The 25,025-nt window shown below is 43.8% G+C and overlaps 1 protein-coding gene across 14 annotated transcripts in view; it reads right to left on the bottom strand.

Annotated features, from left to right (window-relative positions):
- Positions 1–25,025, bottom strand: part of TRPM1 (transient receptor potential cation channel subfamily M member 1) — a 177,811-nt gene that overhangs the window by 77,018 nt on the left and 75,768 nt on the right. For 6 of the 14 annotated variants that reach the window (XM_075575871.1, XM_075575869.1, XM_075575870.1 and 3 more), the window contains exon 1: positions 2,666–4,527. The exons of 3 other annotated variants lie outside the window; for them this stretch is intronic. In XM_075575871.1, the coding sequence (XP_075431986.1) occupies positions 2,666–3,121 (456 nt within the window). In that variant the 5' untranslated portion in view covers positions 3,122–4,527. Of the gene's footprint in view, positions 1–358; positions 698–2,665; positions 4,529–4,555; positions 4,577–4,669; positions 5,274–25,025 lie in introns of those variants that run through there. 5 more of the 14 variants (XM_075575879.1, XM_075575880.1, XM_075575873.1 and 2 more) reach the window with 5 other exon arrangements.

Consider the following 25,025-nt stretch of genomic DNA (forward strand, 5'->3'; position numbering starts at 1 on the left):
ACAGTATACAGTATATATATATATATATTACAGTATACAGTATACATATATATATATATACATATATATATATATATATATATATATATATATATATATATATATATATATATATATATCAGGAGAGAGAACCAGCAAACCTGTACAAATAATGCTTAATATTTATTGAAAGGCAATCAATCTGTTTTGGTCCCCATAATAAACAGGTACTCATCACTTTTGAAGAATTTATTGCAGGATCAACATTTTGGCCCCAATATTGTACAGCAGAACTTTTGCTGGTTTACAGAGAAGCTCATATATATATATACTTTTTTTCAGTAGGTCTGCCCATTTGAACATATATTTTCTACCTTACCTTTGCATTTAAGATCATGATTACATTCATCATTCGTTACACAGGTGCCAAAAGTTTCAACTGCTGTTGGATACACAGGAAGATTTGTGCTATGCAGTGAAACCAATGTTAGTGATTCCCATAGGTACGTGTGATACATTGTTATTGTTATGATGATCATGTCTACATTCAGAAGTAGATCAAGGGCCTCATTCACAAAGCTGTGCTACCGTAGCGTCACTGCATGTACAGCCATTCCATTCAATGTGTTTGCCATAAATGCCACACTAATGCGGCTTTGGGATCATTAGTAACGTATGTATTTTAACAAAATAAAAAAAATCAACCAAAATGATCATGCCACATACTGCTGCGGCCAAGTTTATTCGAGCATTTGCCCGTTCTTGGCCGCAGCAGTAGCCTGGCGCGCGCCCGAGAGTGACGGGCGCGCGCCGAAGCAGCGGAAGAGCGCCCTCCGATCGGGGCGCTCTCCCTACCGCTGCCGAGTCCGCCGGGTCCCCCGGAACCCCCTGCCGCTGTCCCGCGATCGCGGGACACCAGGGCTCCCTCGGGGAGCCCCTGGACGCGCGTGCAGGCGGCGCACGCTCCCGAAGACGCGTGACCGCGCGTCTATGACGCGCGGCACGCCGAGGGGCGGCCACTAGCAAGCCGGGAAATCTCCCGGCTTGCGGATCTGGCCGCAGAGTAATAAAGCGTGTCGGTAGTGTAACAGAGATTTATAGTGAATTCTAGATACATGTAGGTTTATCCTCGGGCTCTAGATAACCAAAAGAGGTCAGGTCCTTCCAAGTTTTTAAATTAGGTTCCGAAATTGGAATGCCAGTACAGGCTAAGCCATTGCTTTGGATAGAGCCGACTCCTATTCTGTCCCAACTGATAAACTAGACTAGAGAGAACTACAGTGCAAGAAGAAGGTGGGTAAAACCACTGTCGTATCTTTAATTTGATCATTACGGTTGTGATGTGCATCGGACATTCTTCTTCATGTAACAGTGCGTTCTTCTCAAGGAAGTCTTCTTTCTACCCCCTTTGTATCTAAAGCCCTCTCCCACCTTAAACCTTTCTCACTGACTGCCCCACACCTCTGGAATGCCCTTCCCCTCAGTACCCGACTAGCACCCACTCTATCCACCTTTAAGACCCACCTTAAGACACACTTGCTTAAAGAAGCATATGAATAGCACTGTGAACATTCTGAACACATGATACATAAAGCTTGGCCCCCTGCAGATACACTTACCAGAACTCCCTCCTACTGTCTCTGTACGTTCTCACTACCTACCAATTAGACTGTAAGCTCCTCGGGGCAGGGACTCCTCTTCCTTAATGTTACTTTTATGTCTAAAGCACTTATTCCCATGATCTGTTATTTATATTATCTGTTATTTATTTGATCACCATATGTATTACCACTGTGAAGCGCTATGTACATTAATGGCGCTATATAAAGACATACAATACAATATAAATAGGGGATACTGCTGCTTTAATTAACATGAACAAATCCCATACACACATTGAGGTTTCCAACTTCTCATTATAACATAGAACAGTCGAAACAAAAAAAATTGGAATAAAAACAATATCTGCGTAGAGGAGGAGAAAACAGAGTTGCATTCACTGGAGTTCCCTTGTTTTAGGTGCCTGCTTAAAGATATTTCATATTAATGGAGCAATATGAGCCCATGTGAGTTTAACTCATATAATGTTAGCCCCCTGAGTGTGTCCTCCTTTTGCTTTACGTAGAATAATTACATTAACTGAATATATACCGATTGCTGTCGGTGTGATATGTTGTGGCAAGGCAGAATTGGCAGCATCTTGGTTGCTTGCCGTGAACATACGTTTTAACCATACTTGTTGCATAATTAGCAGTTGAATCTTCAAAAAACCTAAAACAAAGCTTTGAATCACCATAGAGTATCAGTGTGGCCCAGAAGTAAATGAACAGGCTGCTTCATCGAATATGTACAGAGTTGGCTATTCTAGTTGGTGAACAGGTGGAGTTCAAGGTCGAACTGGAACTCATGTTATCTAACAACTTCGCTCATTTCCTTAACTCACCTCTGCTTCCTTCCAATTACAGGGGACGGTGTTTATTTATTTTATTTATAAAATGTTTTACCAGGAAGTAATACATTGAGAGTTACCTCTCGTTTTCAAGTATGTCCTGGGCATAGAGTTAAGACAAATAATACATGGTTACAAATACAGTTACATAAATGAACAGGGTATACATTATATACAAGACATTGCATGCACAGTAAAAGAAAATATATATTATAGGCTTATGAAACAGTTACAGACCAGATTGAAATGTGAGACAGGTTTAGTTTTGAAAGAACTTAGACTGGTGGTGGATGTGAGAGTCTCCGGTAGGTTGTTCCAGTTTTGGGGTGCACGGTAAGAGAAGGAGGAGTGGCCGGATACTTTGTTGTTGAGCCTTAGGACCATGAACAGTCTTTTGGAGCCTGATCTCAGATGATAAGTGCTGCATGTGGTAGGGGTGAGGAGCTTGTTCAGATAGACGGGTAGCTTGCCCAGAAAGTATTTGAAGGCAAGACAGGAAAGATGAACTTTGCACCTAGACTCAATTGATGACCAATCTAGTTCTTTGAGCATTTCGCAGTGATGTGTGTTGTAGTTGCATTGGAGAACGAAACGGCATATTGAATTGTAGAGGGTGTCACGTTTGCTAAGGTGGGTGGGTGATGGTGTGATTTCACTGCTTACATTTGATCTTGTTTTGATCTGGTACTGCATATCCTATTAAAAACACCTTGATATATACATATGCTTTTCTATGGTTAGGACTTAAACAGTTACTATAAGGATTCTGGCATTTCCAATTGGTGGGATGCTCTATATTATACATGTTTGCACAGGCACAAACCCATAATGATTTACTTCCCATTTTAATTGTCGTTTTGTTAGAACAATGTCCACATATCATTATCTTAGACAAGAGAGCAAAAGGGTGTGATCTTTGCTTGCATCGTGTGTTTGACACCTAAATGCCAGACCCACTAACTGATTTGTACATATGATGCTACGGTGTATGCTTCTTTGTAAACCTGCAAAGTTTCATGGTTAAATACCTTCAAGTTCACAGTAACTGTGATGTGGTTTTCACACACTTCAATCTATATGTGTAACTGGGCCTTATTCTCTGCAAACAAGAACTAGATTAACAAAAAAAAAATATATATATATCCCTAAAAAGAATAATTAATATATATTAATGGAATCGATTTCCATAAATGTCAGCTATGCATTAAAACCTCCATGAATATGATTCAGAACTATGCTATTTTGTATTGTTTTCGGCTGTCTTCCCTGCCAGGAGAGCTTGTAATTCAGGGCATTAGAAGTAAAAAGAAGTCTTGTAGTATAAGGTGAATAATAATGTGTAGTCCATTTAATGCAAGCTAATCATCATGACAGTTTGACTGCAAACGTAATCTTCCTTTCCAGCTACTAATGGAAACATTGGCTTTAGTTCCTGTCATTTCTATCTGTACACCTAGTGTAGTCCAATTATGTGCTCCGAAAAAATGAAACATTTTTTTTAACATCGATGGCGCAGATAAAGAAATGTCAGGTTATTTAATAGGCACACACACGCGCACTATAAATTACATTTATGTGCACCAATTTTGCATAAAAAAGCCATGTGCAATTCGTATTACATAGCCATTGTCTCTTTCATGCCAATCAGTAATCTGTAATTTCCATATACCTATTCTGTAGTAGCCCAAAATTCTTTTTGGTGGTATTTGTTGTACTCCAATTTAATTCATTTTATGTATATGTGTACAGCGTGCGAATTGCAGATTAACACTGCTACCATTATATATGCATACAGACAGAAATTCCTGCTGAAAAACGTATATCAATTAACATTATATGGTCTACATTTCAAGACTAAAGTGTTGCAATTCTAGAGCAAAATTATTGCTGCAAATGTATCAAAGAAATAACACCATTACATCTGGTGTCGTAATTTGCCCCAGATTTACTTTGATACATATAGGTGTTCTTATAATATAAATATGATAAAAGATGACTACAACAGACTTTAAATGTCACTAACTAAAACACCACACTAATCATAGTATTACACATACACATACAGGATATTTTCAATTTGTTGCAAACTTTCAGACACAACGCAAGATTTGGAACAACATTACTTACTTGTAACGTGCTACAAATGAAACAACATTTCTAGTTCTTTTGTGCTCCCTAATCCCAATGAACTATTGCAGCCACTGTATAAATAAGACAACATATGAATGTACACCCCCTTACCTTTACACTGCCAGACGTCCTGTATCAGGTTGTAGAATGCAGAGCAGGCCAGTTGCACTATACTGTATGTCTTGCCTCTTCAGTTGCCAAATAGAAGTTGCTCAAAATCCCTGAAGAGAGGGGATTCCACCACTTTAAGAAGAGAATCTCATATGATAAGCATGTGAGCAGTCTCTTTGTTCAAGCCAATCTCATGACTCCCTTTGAAGGTAATCCTTTAGCAAGTCTCATGACCCATCTCCCTGCCCAGAGGGAATTTTCATCCCATGGTGGAACAAGGCACAACAAATCTACTTTCATAATGCCTCAAATCTCCAATTTGTTAAACCTTCTGTGTGACTATAGTAACTGGAAAAATTCAGGCGTTGCGGAAGGGATCCTGACATTTTTAATCTGAAGCGCCTTTCCCCTTGCTATAAAAATGTCAACTTTAATTTGCATAATTGAGACAATTGGGCATAATGGTTCTTTTCAGGGGTCCTCATTAATCTACTCGTTCTTTGAAAATGGAGAAAGGAGGTCACATTGCGTTAATTATAGCTAAGCCTTTTTAAAACTATTTGGAAACTTCAGCGAGATTTCTGCATGAAATCCCCAAAGCGCTCAACAATCCATCCATCCCAAATGGAAAAGCGTCCACATCGCTCACATATTTATATTTTGCATCTGCTGACGTGTCTTTGTGCAGGTTAAAGCTTAGAATTCACTATGCACACTCACTGTTCACAAACAGATTAATGATAGACCATTCTCTCTTTGTTTTTTCTTCCGCTATTGTAACTCAGAGTAGTTTGTTATACAGCACTTACATATTGGAGCCAAACTGATATCAAATGCCACAGGAAACACTCCAGACAGGCCTCGTGTGATCAATGTTCTCCCCTGTTCTGTAGAATTGTACTATAATAATACAAAGCTTGTTCTTCCCAGGATAAAGATGTGCTTTTTATATTGTACTGTATGTTCCAGTGTACAGTAATTACCATTTTTGTTCTATGAAACAGGCTAAAAACTAGTTTTATTTTTCCCCCCAAGTTTTTTTTTGTATCAATCTTTTTTATTGGCATTGACATTTACAGATATGGGTACAATATGGTCAACAACATATATCTTTTTAAATTTGATTGTACTGTGAGAGAACTGGCCAACATAATTTTTAATAGTTGAGGGTACGGGTAGAGAGGACGGGAAAATGTGGAGGTTGGGGGCTGTGGGGGATTTGGGGGTAGACAAACAGAGGGGGGGGCTGGGGAGGGAGGGGGGGGAGGGGAGGAGGGGGCCCATCCATTCCACCTGCGTTTGGGTTCTGAACCTGAACTCGTGTCCTCCATCCAGTTTTCGCTTTATCCCAGGCCCTGGGGGCCTATCCATGGGTCCCATGTATTCCAGAACTGCGGCCTTTTTTTGTGTATCATGGCAGTTAGTTTTTCCATTGACATTACCTCGTCAACACGCCTTATGACCGTGTTTCTTGCTGGGGCTTTGATCTGCTTCCAGGCTGCTGCTATTGAGCACCGGGCCGCCGTCAAAATTGCAGAGAATTGTCTACTCATTGGTGGGGGTAGGTTGTCAAATGGTTTACTCAGCACCAGGGACAGCGGATCCAGGGGGAGAGGGATCCCCGTCGTCTCATAGAGGAGCATCTGAATCTTTACCCAGAACCTCTGTATCTCCGGACATGACCACCAAATATGGGCCATGTCTCCCTTTTGACCACATCCCCTCCAACACAAGTCTGGTGTGCTGGGGAAGATCTGGCTCAGTCTAGCCGGGGTCAGGTACCACTGGAATAAAATTTTGTAGATATTCTCTTTTGTTACTGTGCAGATTGAGGTTTTTGCCGCCATCTCCCAGATATCCTCCCACTCTTCTTTATCAATTTGTATGTTTAGGTCCGCAGACCATTTTTGCATGTATTGGTGGGTTGGGGATTCTGATTCTGATGCTCCCCCTATAGATCTCAGAGATTAGGCCTCTTTGATACCTTCCTTTACTGCATAGCGTTTCGAATCTTTTGGGTGGGGGAAATTTGGAGTTCTGAGTGAGAGAAAGCAGAAAATGTCTAATTTGTAGGTATTTGAATAGATGGAGGTGTTGTGATTGGTCTTTGTCTCGTACTTCTTTGAAGGTTAGGATCTCTCCGTTTTTCAGCAAGTCGGCAACCAGCCTTATTCCAAGGCTCTGAAATTGGGCAAATTGCTTTTTGGAGAACCCGGGCGGGAAGTTCGGGTTTCCAAAGATGGGGGTGATTTGTGATGGGGTATTTAGCAGGCCATACTTCCCTTTGCTTTTGAGCCAAGAATCCCACGTGCATCTCATTGCTCCTAGCTCAAACCTCCTCGGTCCTCCCTCTTTTCCTCCTTGGGACCACATGAGGACCTGAAGTGAGGATGGGGCTGCGTAATGTGATTCTATCTCGAGCCAGCAGGTCAATGCCGGGTCGCAATTCCAAACTACAGCTTGTTTTAGCTGGACTGCGAGATAGTACCTGACCACATTGGGGACCCCCAGACCTCCTCTTGATTTTAATGATAGCATGACCGATCTGGGGACCCTCTGTCTTTTATCGTTCCAGATGAATTGGAACATTAGGGCCTGTATATTTTTCATGGCTGTTAGTGGGACGACTACGGGGAGTGTTTGAAAAAAGTACATCAGCCTAGGCAGAATATTCATTTTGAGGGAGACTATTCTCCCGAACCATGATATTTGGAGTTTTTTCCAGGACTCTAAGTTCTTTTTAATCTGATCAAACAGGGGGGGATAGTTGTGTTGATAGAGGGATCCGTAGGAGCTCGAGATTCTTATACCAAGGTATTTGATATATGTGGTGCTCCACTTATATTTATAATTGGATTGCAATAGCTTCCACGTTGCGTTTGGGAGGGATATGTTAAGTGCTTCTGACTTGTCTATATTTATTTTATAGTCAGACACTGTACCAAATTGGGGGAGTACCTTTTGTAGGTTAGGGAGAGAGATGTGGGGGGTCAACGAGGGTCATGATCACATCATCCGCGAATAGGGAAATTTTGTATTCTTTTTCTGATATCGAAATCCCCTTGATGCTCTTTTCTTCTCTAATTTTGGATGCCAGGGGTTCAATTGTTAGGGCAAATAGGAGTGGGGATAGCGGGCAGCCCTGTCTGGTCCCATTTTTGATTGTAATTGGGTCTGATAGGCCTCCTGAAATTTTTACATATACTGTGGGGTTTTGGTAGAGGGCTCTAAGACCCTCTAAATAGGGACCGCTAAAACCAAACTTCAGCATTGTTTGGTCTAGGAAGGACCATTTGAGCCTGTCGAACGCTTTTTCCGCGTCGAGGCTCAAGATCATTGCTTTGGTACCTGTGAGATGCACGTGGTCTATGATGTCCACTATTTTGCGGGTGTTGTCGGAGGCCTGTCTCCCAGACACAAAACCTACTTGATCAGTGTTAATGAGTCGGGGGAGAATCGGGTTGAGCCTGTTTGCTAGTATCTTGCTGTAAATTTTGAGATCTGAGTTAAGTAGGGATATTGGCCTGTAGTTACTGCAGAGAAGCGGGTCTCGACCCTCTTTGTGGATTATGTCTAAATTTGCTGCAGTGATGGTAGCAGGGATTGGCTCTCCTTGTAAGAAGGAGTTGAACATATCGAGCCGATAGGGGGACAGAGTCAGCATGAATGTCTTATAGTAGGTGTTAGAGAATCCGTCTGGGCCCGGTGTTTTTGTTGGTTTAAGGGAGCTAATGGCTTCAGTTAGTTCCTCTAGCGTGATGTTTCTATTTAGTTTTTCTAATTCAGCCTTTGAAAGGGAGGGGAGGGTACACTGCTCAAGGTATTTTGAGATAATCTCCAAAGGGGTCTGGCTTTGGTCCGGTAGGTGTAGGTTATAAAAGTCCGAGTAGTAATCGGCAAATTCTTGTGCTATTTCTTTTTCCGCATATGAGACTCTCCCTGTTTTTCTGCGGATTTTGGAGATCTGGGATTTGACCCTGATGCCTCTAAGTTTTGTAGCTAAAAGCTTATCAGCCTTGTTTCCCTTATCGAAGAATTTTTCTTTTGTCCATCTCAGGGCTCTTTCTACTTCTTCTAATTGTGTTTGTTGAAGGGCTGCTCGTGTTTGGTTTAACTGCTTTAGTATCTTTTTGGATGCTGTCATTTTATGTTGTTGCTCTAGTTGTGTGATTTTATTTGTTAGTTCTGTTTGGAGTTTAATTTTTTGTTTTTTCTTATAGGCTGAAATCGAGATTAGGTCTCCTCTTATTAAGGCCTTATGTGCCTCCCATAGCATAGCCGGAGCCGAGACAGTACCTGCGTTAATTTGGAAAAAGGAAGAGAGCTTATGTCTTATATTTGTCTCTGTCTCTGGGCATTTGAGTAGGGAATCATTCAACTTCAATTTGTAGGGATTGTTTTTGACAAAGGGTAGTGAGAGGGTGAGTTCCACCGGGGCGTGGTCCGACCAGGTAATTGGGCCAATATTGGAGTGGGGGAGGCCTGGACTATGTTGTTGGTACCTAGAAAGTAGTCGATCCTCGAATAGGACTGATGAGGGGTGGAGAAGAAGGTGTAATCTCGCTGACCCTGGTACTGAGCCCTCCAGATATCAACTAGGGAGAATTCTTCCATTATTTCCCTGAATTTTTTTGCCTTTTTTTGCGATTGGATAGTATAAGATGTGCATTGGTTTGTGTTGGGCGGGTCTTTTGGGATTTGTGATTTATCTTGTGTGTGTGAGGCAACCATATTGAAGTCTCCTCCTATGATTAAGGAAGAGAGTGCCTGTTGCTCCATGGAGTCCAACAATTTTTTGAAAAACTGAGTCTGGTTGTCATTGGGGGCGTATAGATTCACCAGTGTTACAGGTGAGCCTGCTAGGGTGCCCTGAAGCACCAGGAATCTCTCGTCTGGGTCTGCTTGTGTGTTGGTTAGGGCAAAGGGGGCATTGTTCCTTATTAGGATAGCTACCCCTTTTTTTTTTACTCAGGGAAGATGCATAGAAAGCCTGAGGGAACAGACTTTTAAATGTATTCGGGGGAACGGCGAGTTAAAGTGCGTTTCTTGCAGGAATATGATGTCCCCTTTTGTTTTTTTCAATTCCTGAGCGCTAGTTTCCTTTTTTTAGTTGAGTTAAGTCCTTTCACATTAAGTGTGATCAGTTTTATGTCTGACATTTTATAGTGTGTGTATTTTTCGGAGGCCCTTAATATTCCCACAGTAAGGGCTTGAGCATTAGAGTTCAAGAGAGGGCTGCTCAACGGGTCTCGTGTCTCCATTAGCCTTGTGAACAGTGGATGGATTTGTTTAGGTGGGTGGATGAGGTGGGGGGCGCCCCCCCGGAGGGGGGTGGGGTGGGGGAACACAATAGCAAAGGTGGGGATCGTTGGGCCTTTACGTGGCCCTAAAGAGTTAGCCTCTCTCATGTGGGCGAAAGAGGTGGGGGGGGTTTAATACCCCTAGAGATCCTTCCAGTACACCGAACACGGTCGGAGACCGGAGAGAGTGTCCCACACCCTCTTTGAGAAAACTTACATAAAACCACTTCTGGAAACCACTTAGCGTGGCGTCCTTTAAACATTTAACTACAACAACACATATACATTTGGAGGATACAAAAACTGTTTGAAAACATGCATTTTGACCACGTAAGTTTATAGCGTCTATCTTACTATTCTGTAGATGTAAGTCACTTAACATCCCTCTTTATTGTTGCTAAGGGCCTGGTGTCAGAACATTTCTATCTAAATGATACCAATCATTTTTCAGCTTGCGAATTGCTTCGGCCTTCTCATGGTGGGGGTGGGAGGGGGTGGGGGGGTGGTTGTAGTAGGTAGGGGGGGCAGGGCGTGGATATGACAGGGGGGAGAAATGGGGGGGGGAGTTCTTGTGTGCAGGGGATGATTGTATTTCTGACTTGGGTAAACCGGTGTATTGAGCTAACTTGACAAATTCTGGTGTCTACTTATCATCTCTATTTCTTTCCTCTGGCCAAGTAACAACAACATCAGACATAATCACAAAGCGTTTGCAAGCTCCTCTTGATGTGCTGAAAGCTGTGTAATGCAGCAGGCATAAGTTTGCAGGGGCCCATGTTAAAATGGGCATGAAGTGAAAGGTGACTGTGTGCTCATTTGCATGTCATTTCCCAGAATCGCTAGCTGCAGTGGAAATATTGTATGCTAAGGCTGAGTTTGCAGTGTGTGCTTGAGCACGCCGACGCTCAAGAGATCTCTGCACACTGTTTCAGGCAATGGGGGGTGGGAGGCGTGGCTATGACATCAATGAGCTGATTCGCCGTGATTGGCTGAACCGCTCACGAGACGCTGCTGTCGCTTAAAGAGACAACATTTTTGTCTTTTCAAAATGCGGTTGCGCCATCGCACAGTTGTGCGTGCACTAGTGGCGGCCTCTAGGGCAAGGGTGCGCAAACTGGTGGGCGCGCCCCATAGGGGGGGCGGGAGATTTTTCCGGGGGGACGTGGGCGGTTGCAGAGGCCCCGCACTCTTCCCACGGCATTTAAATGCCAGGGGGTCGCGTGAGGCCTCTGCAATGCTATACTTATCGAGGTTCAGGCGCTCTGTGACACATCGCCATGGCAACGCGGCATCAAATGATGCCGCAGGATCATGTGTCGTGACATTTGATGCAGGTCTAAGGTAGGGAGGGAGGGGCTCGAGCATCCAGGCAGGGAAGACAGGGGGGCACAGCAGTAAAAGTTTGCGTTCTCCTGCTCTAAGGGATCCTGCAATTTGTAATTGGTGTGCGCAAGCGCCATCGCACACAGTATAATCTCAGCCTACTGTAAGAGACAATGGTGAAAAGCAGGGCGACCGACCTGTCTGAGGCATGTGAATGTGCTCACAAGTGATATTTTTATTTTCTGTACACTGTACGGGGCAGGGTTTTTGTCACTTTTTTACCCAACATAACTTATATAATGTGTGCATATTATTATTGCAAGTTTTATTACATGACATTGAATAAATCCTCAAAATGGCAACTTTCTGTACTATCTTGTTGTCTCTTTTCTCCCTTACAACTTCAAAATGCTTTGAAAAATAATATGAATTAAAAAAAAAAAGAAATAAAAAAGAAGAATATGTCAACATTTGAGGGTGTAGTCTGCCTTTAATTTAATTAATTTAAAACCGAATCAGTTAATTATGTTTTCCACATTCTTCATCAAATTGTATCTAAAATTACTCTTCCATAAGGATATCGCAGAGATGTAGTTTTAAATGTTTTATCATCTAAATCAGGGGAGCACAAACTTTTCCCCCTGCGCCCCCCTGCCGGCTGTCCTGCTCTCCGCACGCTCCCCTCCCGCCTCCTTCCTGGCGTCGTGACGTCACGTTGCTATAGCAACACGACGTCACATGAATCCCACGGCGTCATTTAGCTCCGCGTTGCCATGGCGACGCGTCTCCAGATGCCGGCTGAACCACGTAAGTAAGGTTTATAGAGGCCTTCGCCGCATCCCCGGCATTTAAGTGCCTTCGGGAAGCGCGCAGGGCCTCTGTAAGGCCTCGGCCAGGCTCCCTGCTTGCTCGCTGAGGCGCGCTGAGGCTCAGGAAAGCGGGTGCTTTCCCTGGCCTTGCGGTTGCTTACCGCACGCGCTGTCAGGGGGCGGGCCGGGGGCGGCACGTCACTGGCCGGGGGCGGGCCAGTGACGTCACGGAGCTGGTTCGCCCTCATTGGGCGAACCGCTCACCTGACCGGCCTGTTGCGCCGGCAAGCGGGGGAATTTTAAATTCCCCTAAGACCTACGCTTCCGCGCGCTTGCGGAAGCATAGGTGAGCCCCTACTAAAGCCGCTCTAATTGCGGCTGTAGGGGCTCAGTGCTGAGCGGGAGCGCGCTTCCGCCAGCAAACAGGGAACATGGCCGAGGCCTAAACCCTACGCCCCCTGCAGTTAATCTCCCAGTTTGCGCACCGCTGATCTCAATAACATTTTAGAGACTGGTTCCTTCCGTAGTAGAAGCAGTGAAAGATTTGCTCCACTTTTTACAACAGAAAATATAATACACTCCGCTTCATTGTAGCAATCACTGCACGGCTGTTCTATAAAGAATATCAGAACAGTAGAAGAGTCTGCGTGAAACATTTGTATATCCTCAATTTTGGTCACCACATAAAACCACACAAAATGGCAAAGTTTTCCAAAAATGGCCAAGCCCCGCTATCTTTTACAACCATTTCCAATTGCACATGAAGTTGCCATTCTCAAATTCGCTTGCAATTATTTTCATTTTATTAAAGCGTAAACAGTGCCTGCAGAAGTGGTGCATGGGTGCGGTTTTCAGTCTAGGACAAAGGGTTGCGGCCGTTTTGTTGTGAAAAAGTTGCCACCAGTGTTTAGCCGCCATTCACCTCGCCGCTGGGACATCTCGCCATCTGTCATTTCGCTGCCAAGCTAAGACCCCAACCTTACCCCTTATCCTAAAAATCTCTAATCTTAATCCCTAATATTAACGCTGTCCCCTACCCTAAAAACCTTACCCCTTACCTTAAAAAGCTTAACCCCCTACCATAAAACCACTTACCCTCATTTCCTACCCTAAAAACCTTAACCCTCTTAACCCAAATTCCCTATCCTAAAAACCTAACCCCTTGCCTAAAAAGCTCTATCCTTAACCCCCTACCCTTACCACTAAAACACAGTATGTTAACTTGCCTTACTGGTGTGTAGTGGCACAGCAGCTGCAGCCAAGGGTCTGTTGGTGGCCAAACGCCAGCGGCGACTTGATTGCGGCAAGATGTCCACGGCCAAATGTCAGATTCCGGGCGTGTTTTGGTGATTTGTAACTCTCACACAAAATGATGGCGAAACTTCACATGTACAGATGTAGCCAGACTTCCTGTCCCCACAGCTGCGGGAAGTAAAGCAAAACGCCACGGCACCGGAGATACTAAAAACCTGCCTGTGGGGGGGTCCTGTTCTTCCAAATGGGACCCCCAACAGAGAGATTGCCCAATGGCGGTTGATGCCGCTGTCAAGATTCGCACCGGCTCTCCCTCGGCAGCACCAACGGTTAGACTGGTTACATCTGTATCTACATTTAAACAAACTAAAAAAACACAGTTCACGTCCACAAATTAGCATATCTCTCTAAATATCCCCAAAAACATTCCCAGTAGGAACCATGGCCATGAAAGCCTTGCACATTTTTATTTGTATGATTGCACTGATCACGAGTCCATCTTCCCAGTCAGAGGATATTAAGAAAACATATACTGTACTAAACACATGAGTTTGACTAAAGTTTCTATTCACAAGTTGCTTGATGTAAAACAAATAGCACTTGTTCAGACTTCGTCACGGTGTTGGTTCAGCTCTATTCAAAGGAATCAGACTAATAGTCTTCTCCAACATGTGGAGGATGTTTTCAAAGCACATTGAAGAAGGGGTCTTGGAGACTGTGGACCATATTTACTAAGTGGCGCTAAGCCTTAGAGTACATTACAGACCATTCCTATAAAGGTCTTCTTTTCAAACCCTATTTACTAACCAGTTGTAGCCATGCCACCAGAGTCATAAGACATCTTCTGAGGGATTGGCACTCAGTAGGCAATTTTGATTTGTAACAACACATTCAATCTCCGTCCCATCTACAACCAAATTAAAATAATAACAATGATATAATCACTTGACTACAACTTTAAGCATATAAAACAGCAGTTTCCATGTTTGAGAGTGGACCTCCACCATGGCATTTTCCTGCTGATCCTTGGTGCCGCAGTCTGATGTTGTGCATGATATATCAATACATCTTGTGATGTTTCCACAGGTTTAGTCAGACTTGTTTCCCCGTTGCCTTGTAACGCTGCACAAACCCAATCGTGGCATTCCCCAGCTTGGGGATTCATGCGGTGGAGGGGTCCATAAGAAGGAATGGCCACCCCCACCCGTGGCCCCTTTGCAGCTTTCACCTTCTTCGGGGCGGTGGTCGAAATACTATTTTTGCAGCAGCTCGAGAGAAGACGAGCCTGGCTGAATGTGCACTGCCTTCCAAACTCTTATAGTAGAAGCACAGTATATCAGGGGTTATTCATTAAACTGCAACAGTGCCTTTCCGAGCACTATCACGTGGGAACTCCCATTGAAGTGTGTACTCTGTAAACAATTCATAACAAACACAAAGGGGGTTATTCAACAAACTGCAATAATGGTGATTTGGCACTAGCACGTTCCTAGTTAAGTTAAGGGGACTGTGCGCAGTGCAAACGCAACAACTTTTGCATTTTATTGAACAAGAAATATTTTAACATTGCCTATTACAATTCACATTTTTGGATTATGAACCCAAATATCAGCATCTCTTATAAAGCAGTAACCCACATGCTCAGGTCTTGTTTTGGCCTCATTTAAAACTGCTGCTTTGCCCTTTCTAATTCTGTTTTGAGCTACTCAACCCAGATAAACTGATATGGAATATAATAGCTGCAAAGGAACTTCCATATAACCCAATGGCCCCTAATCAATATGTTGTAAAGCCATTCTCCCTGTGCTGGGGAAGAGTTTTACTCCATTCAAGTGGTCAATGAAGCCAAAAAAGCCATCAATAACTTTATATTTAGGACCATATTTACTGAGTCATCTTCCAATGCTGGAGGTAAAGTCAATGGAGTGTAAACTGTCTTTCAGCACCAGAAGGTGTCTCATGGCAGAAGATTGCTTAGTAAATATGGGGCGTAGAGTTTTGAAAGGGAAAACAAAATGCTTAGGGAAAAAGCTGCATCATGATGTGAAATTAGTCCTACATACGTCTGAAGGGGATTGCTGCTCTAAAGAGATCTCTTCCTTTTCAGATCATCAATATAGCATATGCATGTATAATAATGCGTACTAATAGCTGTGCTTTCTTGTTTCAAACCATTATTTTCTCCAGCAATAAACCACAAACTGCTACATTTGAAGGCACTTTAACCACCTTTGATAAATAAAAAAGGTAAGATGTTACAAGAACATGGCACTGTGAAATAGACACCTGTATACAATATTTTTGCAATGTCATATATCAACAGTCCTAACCAAACTTGTGAGATAGATACAGCTGGCTGAACAATACGGTGGGAAAGTGTTTAACCATCGTTATCCTGCAGGCCAAACTGCACAATCAGTGTTCACAAGAATAACACAGATGAATAATAATTTAAAAAAAAAGACAGACAGAGATAATATATCCATACAAAAGGTGCTCTCATGGGTGACTGAACACAAACTATGGGGCGGTTCATTTGTCTGTGAGTTTGCTTAGTGAAATGACTTGGCACGATGGTACGGTGAACGGAAAGAATGACTACGTGTCTTTAGGGCTCAGATCTGGTACTGTCAGCGTGACTATACTGAGTAGGCAGTGAAGAGTATGAAGAGTCTGCAAGTGCTTCAAACCAGTGGTTTCGTCCCAAACTTCTGCTGGGAAGACCAGCAGGCTGTACATTGTTAAACAACAGCACAAATGCCTGAACTGCCCATACGTTTATCCTCAATCACACATACAGCATGACATAGAAACAGAACCCCTTGCACATATACAGAAGACTTTTTATTTCACTACCTATAGTAGTATAGTGTTATGGTATATCAAGAACAGAACTACAGCTCTAAGGTAATGGCCTGTTCTATAAGGTGCGGGAGCACTGATCCGGCAATATTGCATGGAAAGCCCCATTCAACTGTAGGCCCTTTGCATCAATTCAACTCAAACGGTATTTTCGTTCAGGTGTGTGAAATCTATGCACCTTGCCAGTCCAATTTCTCACATTTCACACAGATTGGTATGAAAGAGATTTATTCTCCCCTAGTCCTAGTGGATTTTATGTGCAAATAAAAGGAAAATGGCACAGCACAGATGCAGAACTTGATACATCTCTTTGTAATCGGTGCTCTGGTTAAACTCTCCAATAGGCACTCCACACATCACAAACTGGTGCACATGTATGTATATCTTTATTTATATAGCACCCACAATGTATTCAGCGCTTTACAAAAAAGAGACAATACAGTACAGGGTATTATAATACAATAAGTGCAACAAACAAAATCAGACAACAGGAAATTAAATCCCTGCCCCGCAGAGCTTACAACCGAAGTGGTATGTTGATAGCAGTGTTTGGCCCCCAACGATTAACCTAATAGGATCAGTACAGCGGTTCTTCTGGTAAGGTTCTTCAAACAGGTTTCTGTGTCACCTGATGGAGACAGAGATTAATCCTGAAGAATTCCCCATGGGAAAATAAATATGATGTGATTCTATGTATGGTTGATTTTGTATTACATTTAACATGCATCTATGAATATAATTGATGGGGTGCATCAGCAAATAGACCATATAAATCTGAGATATTTAATTGGAAAACCTTCCAAGTGTCCCATGGAGCACACACCGTCTGTGCCTCTAATCCCTTGAAATGCTAGGAGTGGAAGATATAGTAACTAAGCTTTGGAGCCAGGGCCGCCAACAGCTTTCCCTGGGCCCAGGACTAGAGTTTCCACAAGGCCGCCTCTGTCGGTGACCTTGCGTGACCCCTGCCCCCTCTTTCTCTTACACAGCTTCTTGCCCTCTCACCCCCTTCTCACACTCCCCCCATGTATTTCCCCCCTTTCTCTCACTCACTCTGACATTCTCCCCTCTCTTCTCTCACTCCACCCCCTCCGTCTGTCTCCCTCAATGCCTCTGCCCTATTCCCCAACTGGACACACACACACACACTTCCACCCCCCCCCCCCCCACACACACACACATACATACACAGACAATTCCAGCCCTCCCCCCTCACACATGCACATTATACCCCCCACACACACAATCCCCCCTCAAATACCCACATGATACATACCACACTACATGATACATACAACAACACATGGTACATATCCCCCCGACAATATCCACATGATACATACCCCATAAAATATATCCCTACATCCACACTACCCTACCCACACAAGATACATATTTATACACATAACATTTTACCTTAGGGGGGGGGGGGGCAAGGCCTCCGGTAGCACAATGGTCCCACACGCAATAGTTGAGCCCAATGTCCGGCACAGCCCAGCAGGGGAGGCAGGCCCAGCGCAGCAGCAGTCGGGGAGAGCTTGGGCCCAGCAGCAACCGAAGATCTGCCAGCCACTTGGAAAAGATGGGAACGACCTCTGGCTGGGCCCAACTTCCAGCACCGGCTGGGCCTGGGATAATTGTCCCAGCTCTCCCCCCAGTCAGCGGCCCTGATTGCAGCTTCTTCCTGCCTTCGCACTGTATAACATACAGTAGTTCAGCTCCTCTACTACAGTACCCGCTGCTCATCTACTCTATGGGGAGACAGATGTGGCAGAGAAAGGCACTCCTTTCCTCGAGCTCCCACTGTCCTTCATTCCAAGTTTCTCGCTATCCCGCCATATCTCTCTCACTATCTCCCCATACTGTATGTCTCTCGCTATCCCCCCATATGTCTCTAGAGTTCCTCCCATATGTCTCTCGTGATCCTCTCATATGTCTCACTGCCCCCTATCATAGCACTTATTGCCTCCCCCATGTGTCTTATTGTCCCCTCATGTCTCACACAGCCCCCTTCTAGATTTCCAGCCCCTGATGCCCCCTCTTCTAGATTCTACAGTATGTAACACAAAAATGTAGGCACTCCAGAGGTCTTCATACAAAAAATGTAAATTTACTGGGTTAAAAACTTTTGTCACTTTTAAATTAACTTTTTTTGTATGAAGACCTCTGGAGTCCCCACGTTGTGTTCTATTGCGATGTGTGAACCGAGTTTCCAGCGATTGGGGAGGCATGTGGACGCGTCACCAGGCTGGTTTGCCCTCATTGGCTAAACTGCTCACGTGATGCTGCCGCCGCGCGAAAGAAAACAAAATAATTTGCAGCTTGAAAATTCTGCCGTGCGGTCGCTCTGCTTCGCGCCGCGCTCGCACACACTATGGCCGTCCTCATTGAATTCCACAGATTTGTTCTCGCTTCGTGGTTACTATAATCGTGGCCTAATGCTCCAAGTGAAAGAGAGCCCCCTCAAAAACTAGTAAAAGCACTGAAATAAACTGTGGATCCTTGTGGGACAAAAAAAAGCTGAAATACCGGTCGGAAGAGATTTAACTGTTATTAGCAGGCATGTGAAATCTCTAAATCGTATTCATTATCAATGTTTTAATCTAAGTACAGCTTTAATAAATCTGATTTATTTGGGGTGTATCATACAATACCTGTCTCAGTTCTTCTATTGCTTTTTCTTGAGTGCAAATGCATGGTATAAAGCCTTTCAGAAAGCAAAGCAGACTTAACACATTTTTGGTGGAATTAGTCCTTTTTGCGTGAACTCCACCTGAACTTATACTTGCTATAAAGTCTTTACGAAGCATGTTAGTTGAATAAAGATGCAAAACCAGGGGTATATCAAACGTGGCGCTCTAATTCTAATTCTAAACACGTGTTAAATAAATGTTAACAAATAAACCATATATTGAAAAAAATTTTGGTGATACAAACGAATCCTTAGAATGCTGCTGTGACCCAGTGTAGGACTGTTCTCTCAATCCCAGGTGAGTATGGCGACGTGATGATCAAAGGGAAGCGTAAACATGTGGAGAAAAAAAATAATCTGATGGTGCAATATTGTCTTATAACTGGTACATATTCTTCTATAGGTGTAAGAATAGTATACTCACAAATGTGAGGATAGGCAGATGTACATAAAGGTATCTTTAAATGGTTCTCTTCAGTAAGGATGGATAAACTTGGACCGTGATATAAGGGTGGGTGCCTTAAATGGTTAAACACAGAAAAGCCAACATCGTGCGATCTGAATAAACTGTATTGAAGAGGTAATGTATTACAATACACTCACATGATATTTGCTAGTTAAAAGCATTTAGATACGCAATCGATCTCGCCTCCGGTATCTTTGGGTTTGTTACTTCCCCAGTGTGCGTCTCACGGCTGCGTTCCAGCAAGGCGGATGTGACGTCAGCGGTGTGTGAGGAGTTCCGGTTTGGCGAGTTGACTGAGAATCACCTTCACTCTACGCGTTTCACCCTTCTGAGGAAACCATCAGATTATTTTTTATTTCCACATGTTTGCGCTTCCCTTTGATCATCACGTCGCCATGCTTGAATAAAGAACCTGGATCAGCATAAGTAATAAAACAGTAAAATATGTTGCAAACTTAAAACGTACTGTATCAAGTCAATAGAAAAGTGTCTTTAAAATGCATTGCTGTGCACTAAAGTAGCAAGGTACCTTGGTCTTTTTTCAGGCCCTCCAACATTGGGCACTTGAAAATAGGTACAGTACAATTTGATTCCCCTGTCAATATGGGTGGGGTACAGGAGCTTACAAGGAAGTCAGCGTCTCCTATGAAAAAAACCATAACACGTCATATAAAAAAAGCAAAAATTATTTCCCCTAAAACCTTTTGATCATTTATCAAATTAGTCATTGATTTTCAAGCTGCCGTCATCGCTTTAACCAATTGGAGACAGGTAGTAGAGTGCTCATCAGCTCAACAGGACATAAATGCAGGGCCACAGGGACAGCCGTCTCAGGCCGGCACAGTAAGGGTGCCGGCGGACCATGGATTTCGTAGCCTGACTTCCAGGCCACTATTCTGGCCCCTCTCCCCTTGACAATGAATTAGTTGGAATCTAATTTGGGCAGCCACCCTTCCACTCCCTCCCTCCTCTAGCTCAACAACTTGGGTCACCACTAAATCATAGGGAAACAGTTCAATATATAAAGCAGTTTGTGAAACTTTAGTCTTTGCATAGGTTGATCTAGAGCAGTGGTTCCCAACTCCAGTCCTCAAGAACCCCAATAGGTCAGGTTTTAGGGATATCTCTGCTTCAGCACAGGTGATTCAGTCAAATTGACTGAAACACTGATTGAGCCACCTGTGCTGAAGCAGGTATATCCTTAAAATTTGACCTGTTAGGGGGTTCTTGAAATTGAGTTGGGAACCACTGATCTAGAGCAGCAAACATTAGTTCAAAGGGAAGGAACAATAATTTAGGGGTTATGCATCAGGCTCTGTTACGGATTAATGCACCTGAACAGGCATTAACTCCCGTTCAAGTGAATGAACAGAGCTTGAGGAATATGGGGGTTATCATAAAGGCTATTTACATCTTTTGATACAAAGTCCAGTATTCAATATGCCGTGAAGCAGCTTCCAAGTGCTGGAGAAGAGATCAGCTCCGATCAAATTAATGGGACTAAACTTTTCCCCAGAACAGTCAAGTCGCTACACAGCTTCACAGAGCAAAGGCCAGAAAGAGCTTGATATGTTACCATCATTAATATACTGTATATGAGAAGAACTATAACTCCCAGAAGCCTATGCTGCTAATTAAGTGGACATGTGCAGAAGGTATTTAAGGTCGGTCACGGAACAGTCTGTAGATCAGTGATGTTATTTCTCCCCCACTCCCCAACAACCTGTCTGTATAATAATGAAGTATTGTCACCGTTACGCTCCTAGGAAGACTTGCATATGTGCCTTTACATTGTGTACCTGCTCTCTCCAACAGCTTAAGGGAACATTTGCACAAACAGATTAGGAGTTTGTTTTGGCTGCGGTATCACAGGATTCACCCCGGAGCACAATCCTGCTCAGCCAACACCTTCCTTCACATACTGTACCAACGTATAAAAAGGTGTCTTGAAAATCTGCACCAACTGTAGTGCAAAAACAGAGAACAGAAACTATTCAGAAGTCTCTCGTTAAAAAAAAACTGGCTAAAGAACAAAGTATTTGGGGCCTACGCTATAAGCGTTGATAAGCCACTTATCGGTAAAAATGCCTACTGCTATTCAGTAAGCCTCGATAAGTGGGCGATAAGGGCATGAATCGGCAACAATTTCAGTCGTCATTAAAAAAATCGCCGGGTGAGCAGCGATAAGCCACTCATCGGCAGGTTCTGAAACTCGTACAATTCTAGTATCCGCGATTAGGTTAACGAGACCTATCTGGCTCTAGAATGGCGAGTTTCTCCTAAAATCCTCACGCAAGGAAAATTGTCCATGTGCTTGTCCATGTGTTGAGCAGCCCCTGGGTCTGCTGGGAATTGTAGTTCCCCTGCGGAGCTTTTGGGTGTAATGGCCATCACTGGGAACCTACTGCGCATGCGCGAGGGTGAAGCAAGATGGCCATCGCACTTACAATCCTACTGCGCATGAGCGAACTGGTACTGCGCATGCGCAGCACAAAACAAGAAGGCGGCGCTCTCGCCGGCACATCAGCAACCCGCTCGCCTACTTCCAGCCCCCACTGGAACCTTCCTGCAGCCGTCCTCCTCCTCCAGCCCGGAGGTAAGAGAGGAACCTGGCTACACTTGTTAAATTACTTGAAAGCCTGTGTGAGAGATTAATACTTGGCTATCATAGTACGTTGCTGTGTTACTGTACAAACACTTCATTAGAAACACTAAATGACCGTCTCAGCTGCAGGCAGATCTTATACTAGATGAGGGGTGGACGACTCCAGTCCTCAAGGACCACCAACAGGTCAGATTTTCAGGATATCCCTGCTTCAGCACAGGTGGCTCAATCAATGTGCTGAAGGAGGGATATCCTGAAAACCTGACCTGTTGGTGACCCTTGAGGACTGGAGTTGGTCACCCCTGTACTATATGATACAGTCAACAGCATTTTCCATTTCACCATTGCCCAGTACAGGAAATGGTACAGATGAATCACAAGGCATGTGCAAAGCATGAGATAAGAGTTATGCTGCCTGGGCTAGGTGCCAGGACATTGCAACCATTGTCCTCTTGCCTTTGGGCTACACAGGGTCAGTCAGTGGTGTATGGCTGGAGATTACACCATTATATCAAGAGTTTTGGGGCATTTATTTCAAAGTCATGAATGCAAACTGTTGTCACTCTAATCCATTTGTCATGATCCTCCCTGCTGTTTCCAGCATAATTGCCCAGTGCCAGGATAAAATAAAAATACTGTATATCTAGTGACTGGTGACAACCATACAACCTGATTAGCAAGTAATGTTGTCCATTTTCCCGGAGGATCCAAGATACAAGGGTAGGACTTAGAGTATTAATTACCCGCATGATTTCATTAGAGTTTTGGTTGGCTATTCATTGAAGTACGATAGTGCTGCTTGGGCACTACTGCATGGAAACTCCCTTTCAAGTCACTTGAATGATATTCCCCATGGTACATATGGATGTGTGCCCATCGATATGCCAAGATGGCAATAAACATTGTGTCATTGTCCTTTAGCCTCAAACTACAAATTAAATGTTTCGATTTTAGCTGCTTTACCATTTAGTTTAATTGCATTACTTTTTCCACAAAAACTAGAAAATTAAAAAAAGGTACAAACCTTGATATCTGACATACAATATACAGCTCAACCCCTTTGTAACGCAGTGCTTGGGGTCCAAAGAATCACATCGTGCTATAAGCGGATCGCGTTAGAAATAATGTATAGTTGTATGCATTGTACAATAAAGTATTTAAGATACCAATAATCGTGTTGTAAAGTATTCATAAATACGAAAATTGGGAGCCACGCTCGCATCGCGCTATAAGCGGATTCGCTTTGTAACGGATCGCGTTATAACGGGGTTAAGCTGTATTGTGAAATATTTAACTATGTCATTTTCTTCCCTAAATAAATAAAACCACACATAAAGCAAATGTTTGGCATCTTTTCTTTCTTTGGAAATGCAGAATTATATATTTTTCTCCAAGGCTTCTGAGTGGGGAACCGATTTGTTTTTTTGATTGTTCTAGCACAAAAAAGGTGAAAAAAAAAAGTGATTTTTTTTGTGTGTGAAAATTATAGTTTGAGTGAGTATGCACTCACGTGGAGTTAAGTGTCGACTCTCATTGCAGGCGGTATATCCGGGCCCGGGTGTTTTTCTTTCCTCTTAATAGGCGTCTTGAATCACACTCGAAATAAGAAAAAGCAAGACATCGTGTGGCAAGTAAAAACAGATATATTATACACAGTAACGTGTGGCAATCTCTCTCACATTTGGTAAGGTTAAACAGACATGTAGTATAAAAGCACAGCATGATCGCGGTGGCATGTTTCAGCTCCGACCTCGAGACTCCGGTTGTCACTAGGAGTGCTTTTTTATTGTGGCTTGATATATTCTGAGTAGGGAAGCGTTTCCCACTGCTACCTCGTGTCATCTGGTCCTTATCAGAGAGTCCAGGATGGTAAGGGGCAGGGGAGAGAGTGTAGTTTTGCCCGTGCAAATTCTTGCTGCACACAATTATAACACAAAATGGAGCAGCCAGAATAAACCAAACCCCTTCAAGTCTCAGTTTACTATCTTGGACACACAATACTAAGGTAGAAGCGATACCTTTAATAGTGGTTTAAAAAAAAAGAGCGCAAGCCTTCAGGACCACAAAGGTCCCTTCTTCGTGCAGATATTGTAATTTTAACTTGAAAATACATTATTAAAATACCTATATGACAAGGGTTTTGATACAAAGGAATCAATCACTCAGATTTAACCCCTTTGGACATGCCACGGTCCTTAATTTACTCCTGTCCTATTAGGGACTGTCACATTAAGTTAGGGGCGCACAAACTTTTTTTGCTGCTCCCCCCCTGCCTGCTCCTCTCCGTTCTGAGCCCCCCTCCTTACCTCATCACGTGACGTCATCACGTGACGTCCGCAGCGTCATTTGACGCGTGTGACGTCATGTCACATGACCCCGCGGCGTCATTTCACGCCACGTTCCCATGGACACGAGTAACGCCGGCAGAGTCCAGGTAAGTTTGAGAGCTGCAGGGGCCTCACACGATCCCCCGGCATTTAATTTAAATGCCTCGGGGAAGAGCGCGGGGCCTCTGCAACCACCCACGCCTCCCCAGACAAATCCAGCACCCCCCTGAGGGCGCGCCCCACACTGTGCACCGCTGCATTGTGACTGGAAGGGGTTGACCTTGAAAAGACATTGAGAAGACAGTATAAGTGAAGGCATTTTTAAACTTTACAGCACAGGTCTGTGACGCCTTACGCCACAATAGGTCTGAGCAGTGTTATCCCAGAGACAACATGTGTACATGTAGTTCATATAGACATGATACAATGAAGCTATTCTTTAATTTGCACACAGGTGTATCATCAATATATAATTACTAGCTGATATACCCGGCGTTGCCGGGCGTGGAAGGGCAGGGGGCATGGAGTGGAAGGGGGGGGGCAAAGGTCAGGGAGGGGGGGGGGCAAAGGTCAGGGGGGGCAAAGGGCAGGGAGGGGGGCAAAGGGCAGGGAGGGGGGCAAAGGGCAGGGGGTGCAAAGGGCAGGGAGGGGGGGGCAAAGGGCAGGGAGGGGGGGACTCAATCTCCCCCACACACACAATCCCCCCCCACACACACAC

The sequence above is a fragment of the Ascaphus truei genome, chromosome 18 (assembly GCF_040206685.1).
Source record: "Ascaphus truei isolate aAscTru1 chromosome 18, aAscTru1.hap1, whole genome shotgun sequence".
NCBI lineage: Eukaryota > Metazoa > Chordata > Amphibia > Anura > Ascaphidae > Ascaphus > Ascaphus truei.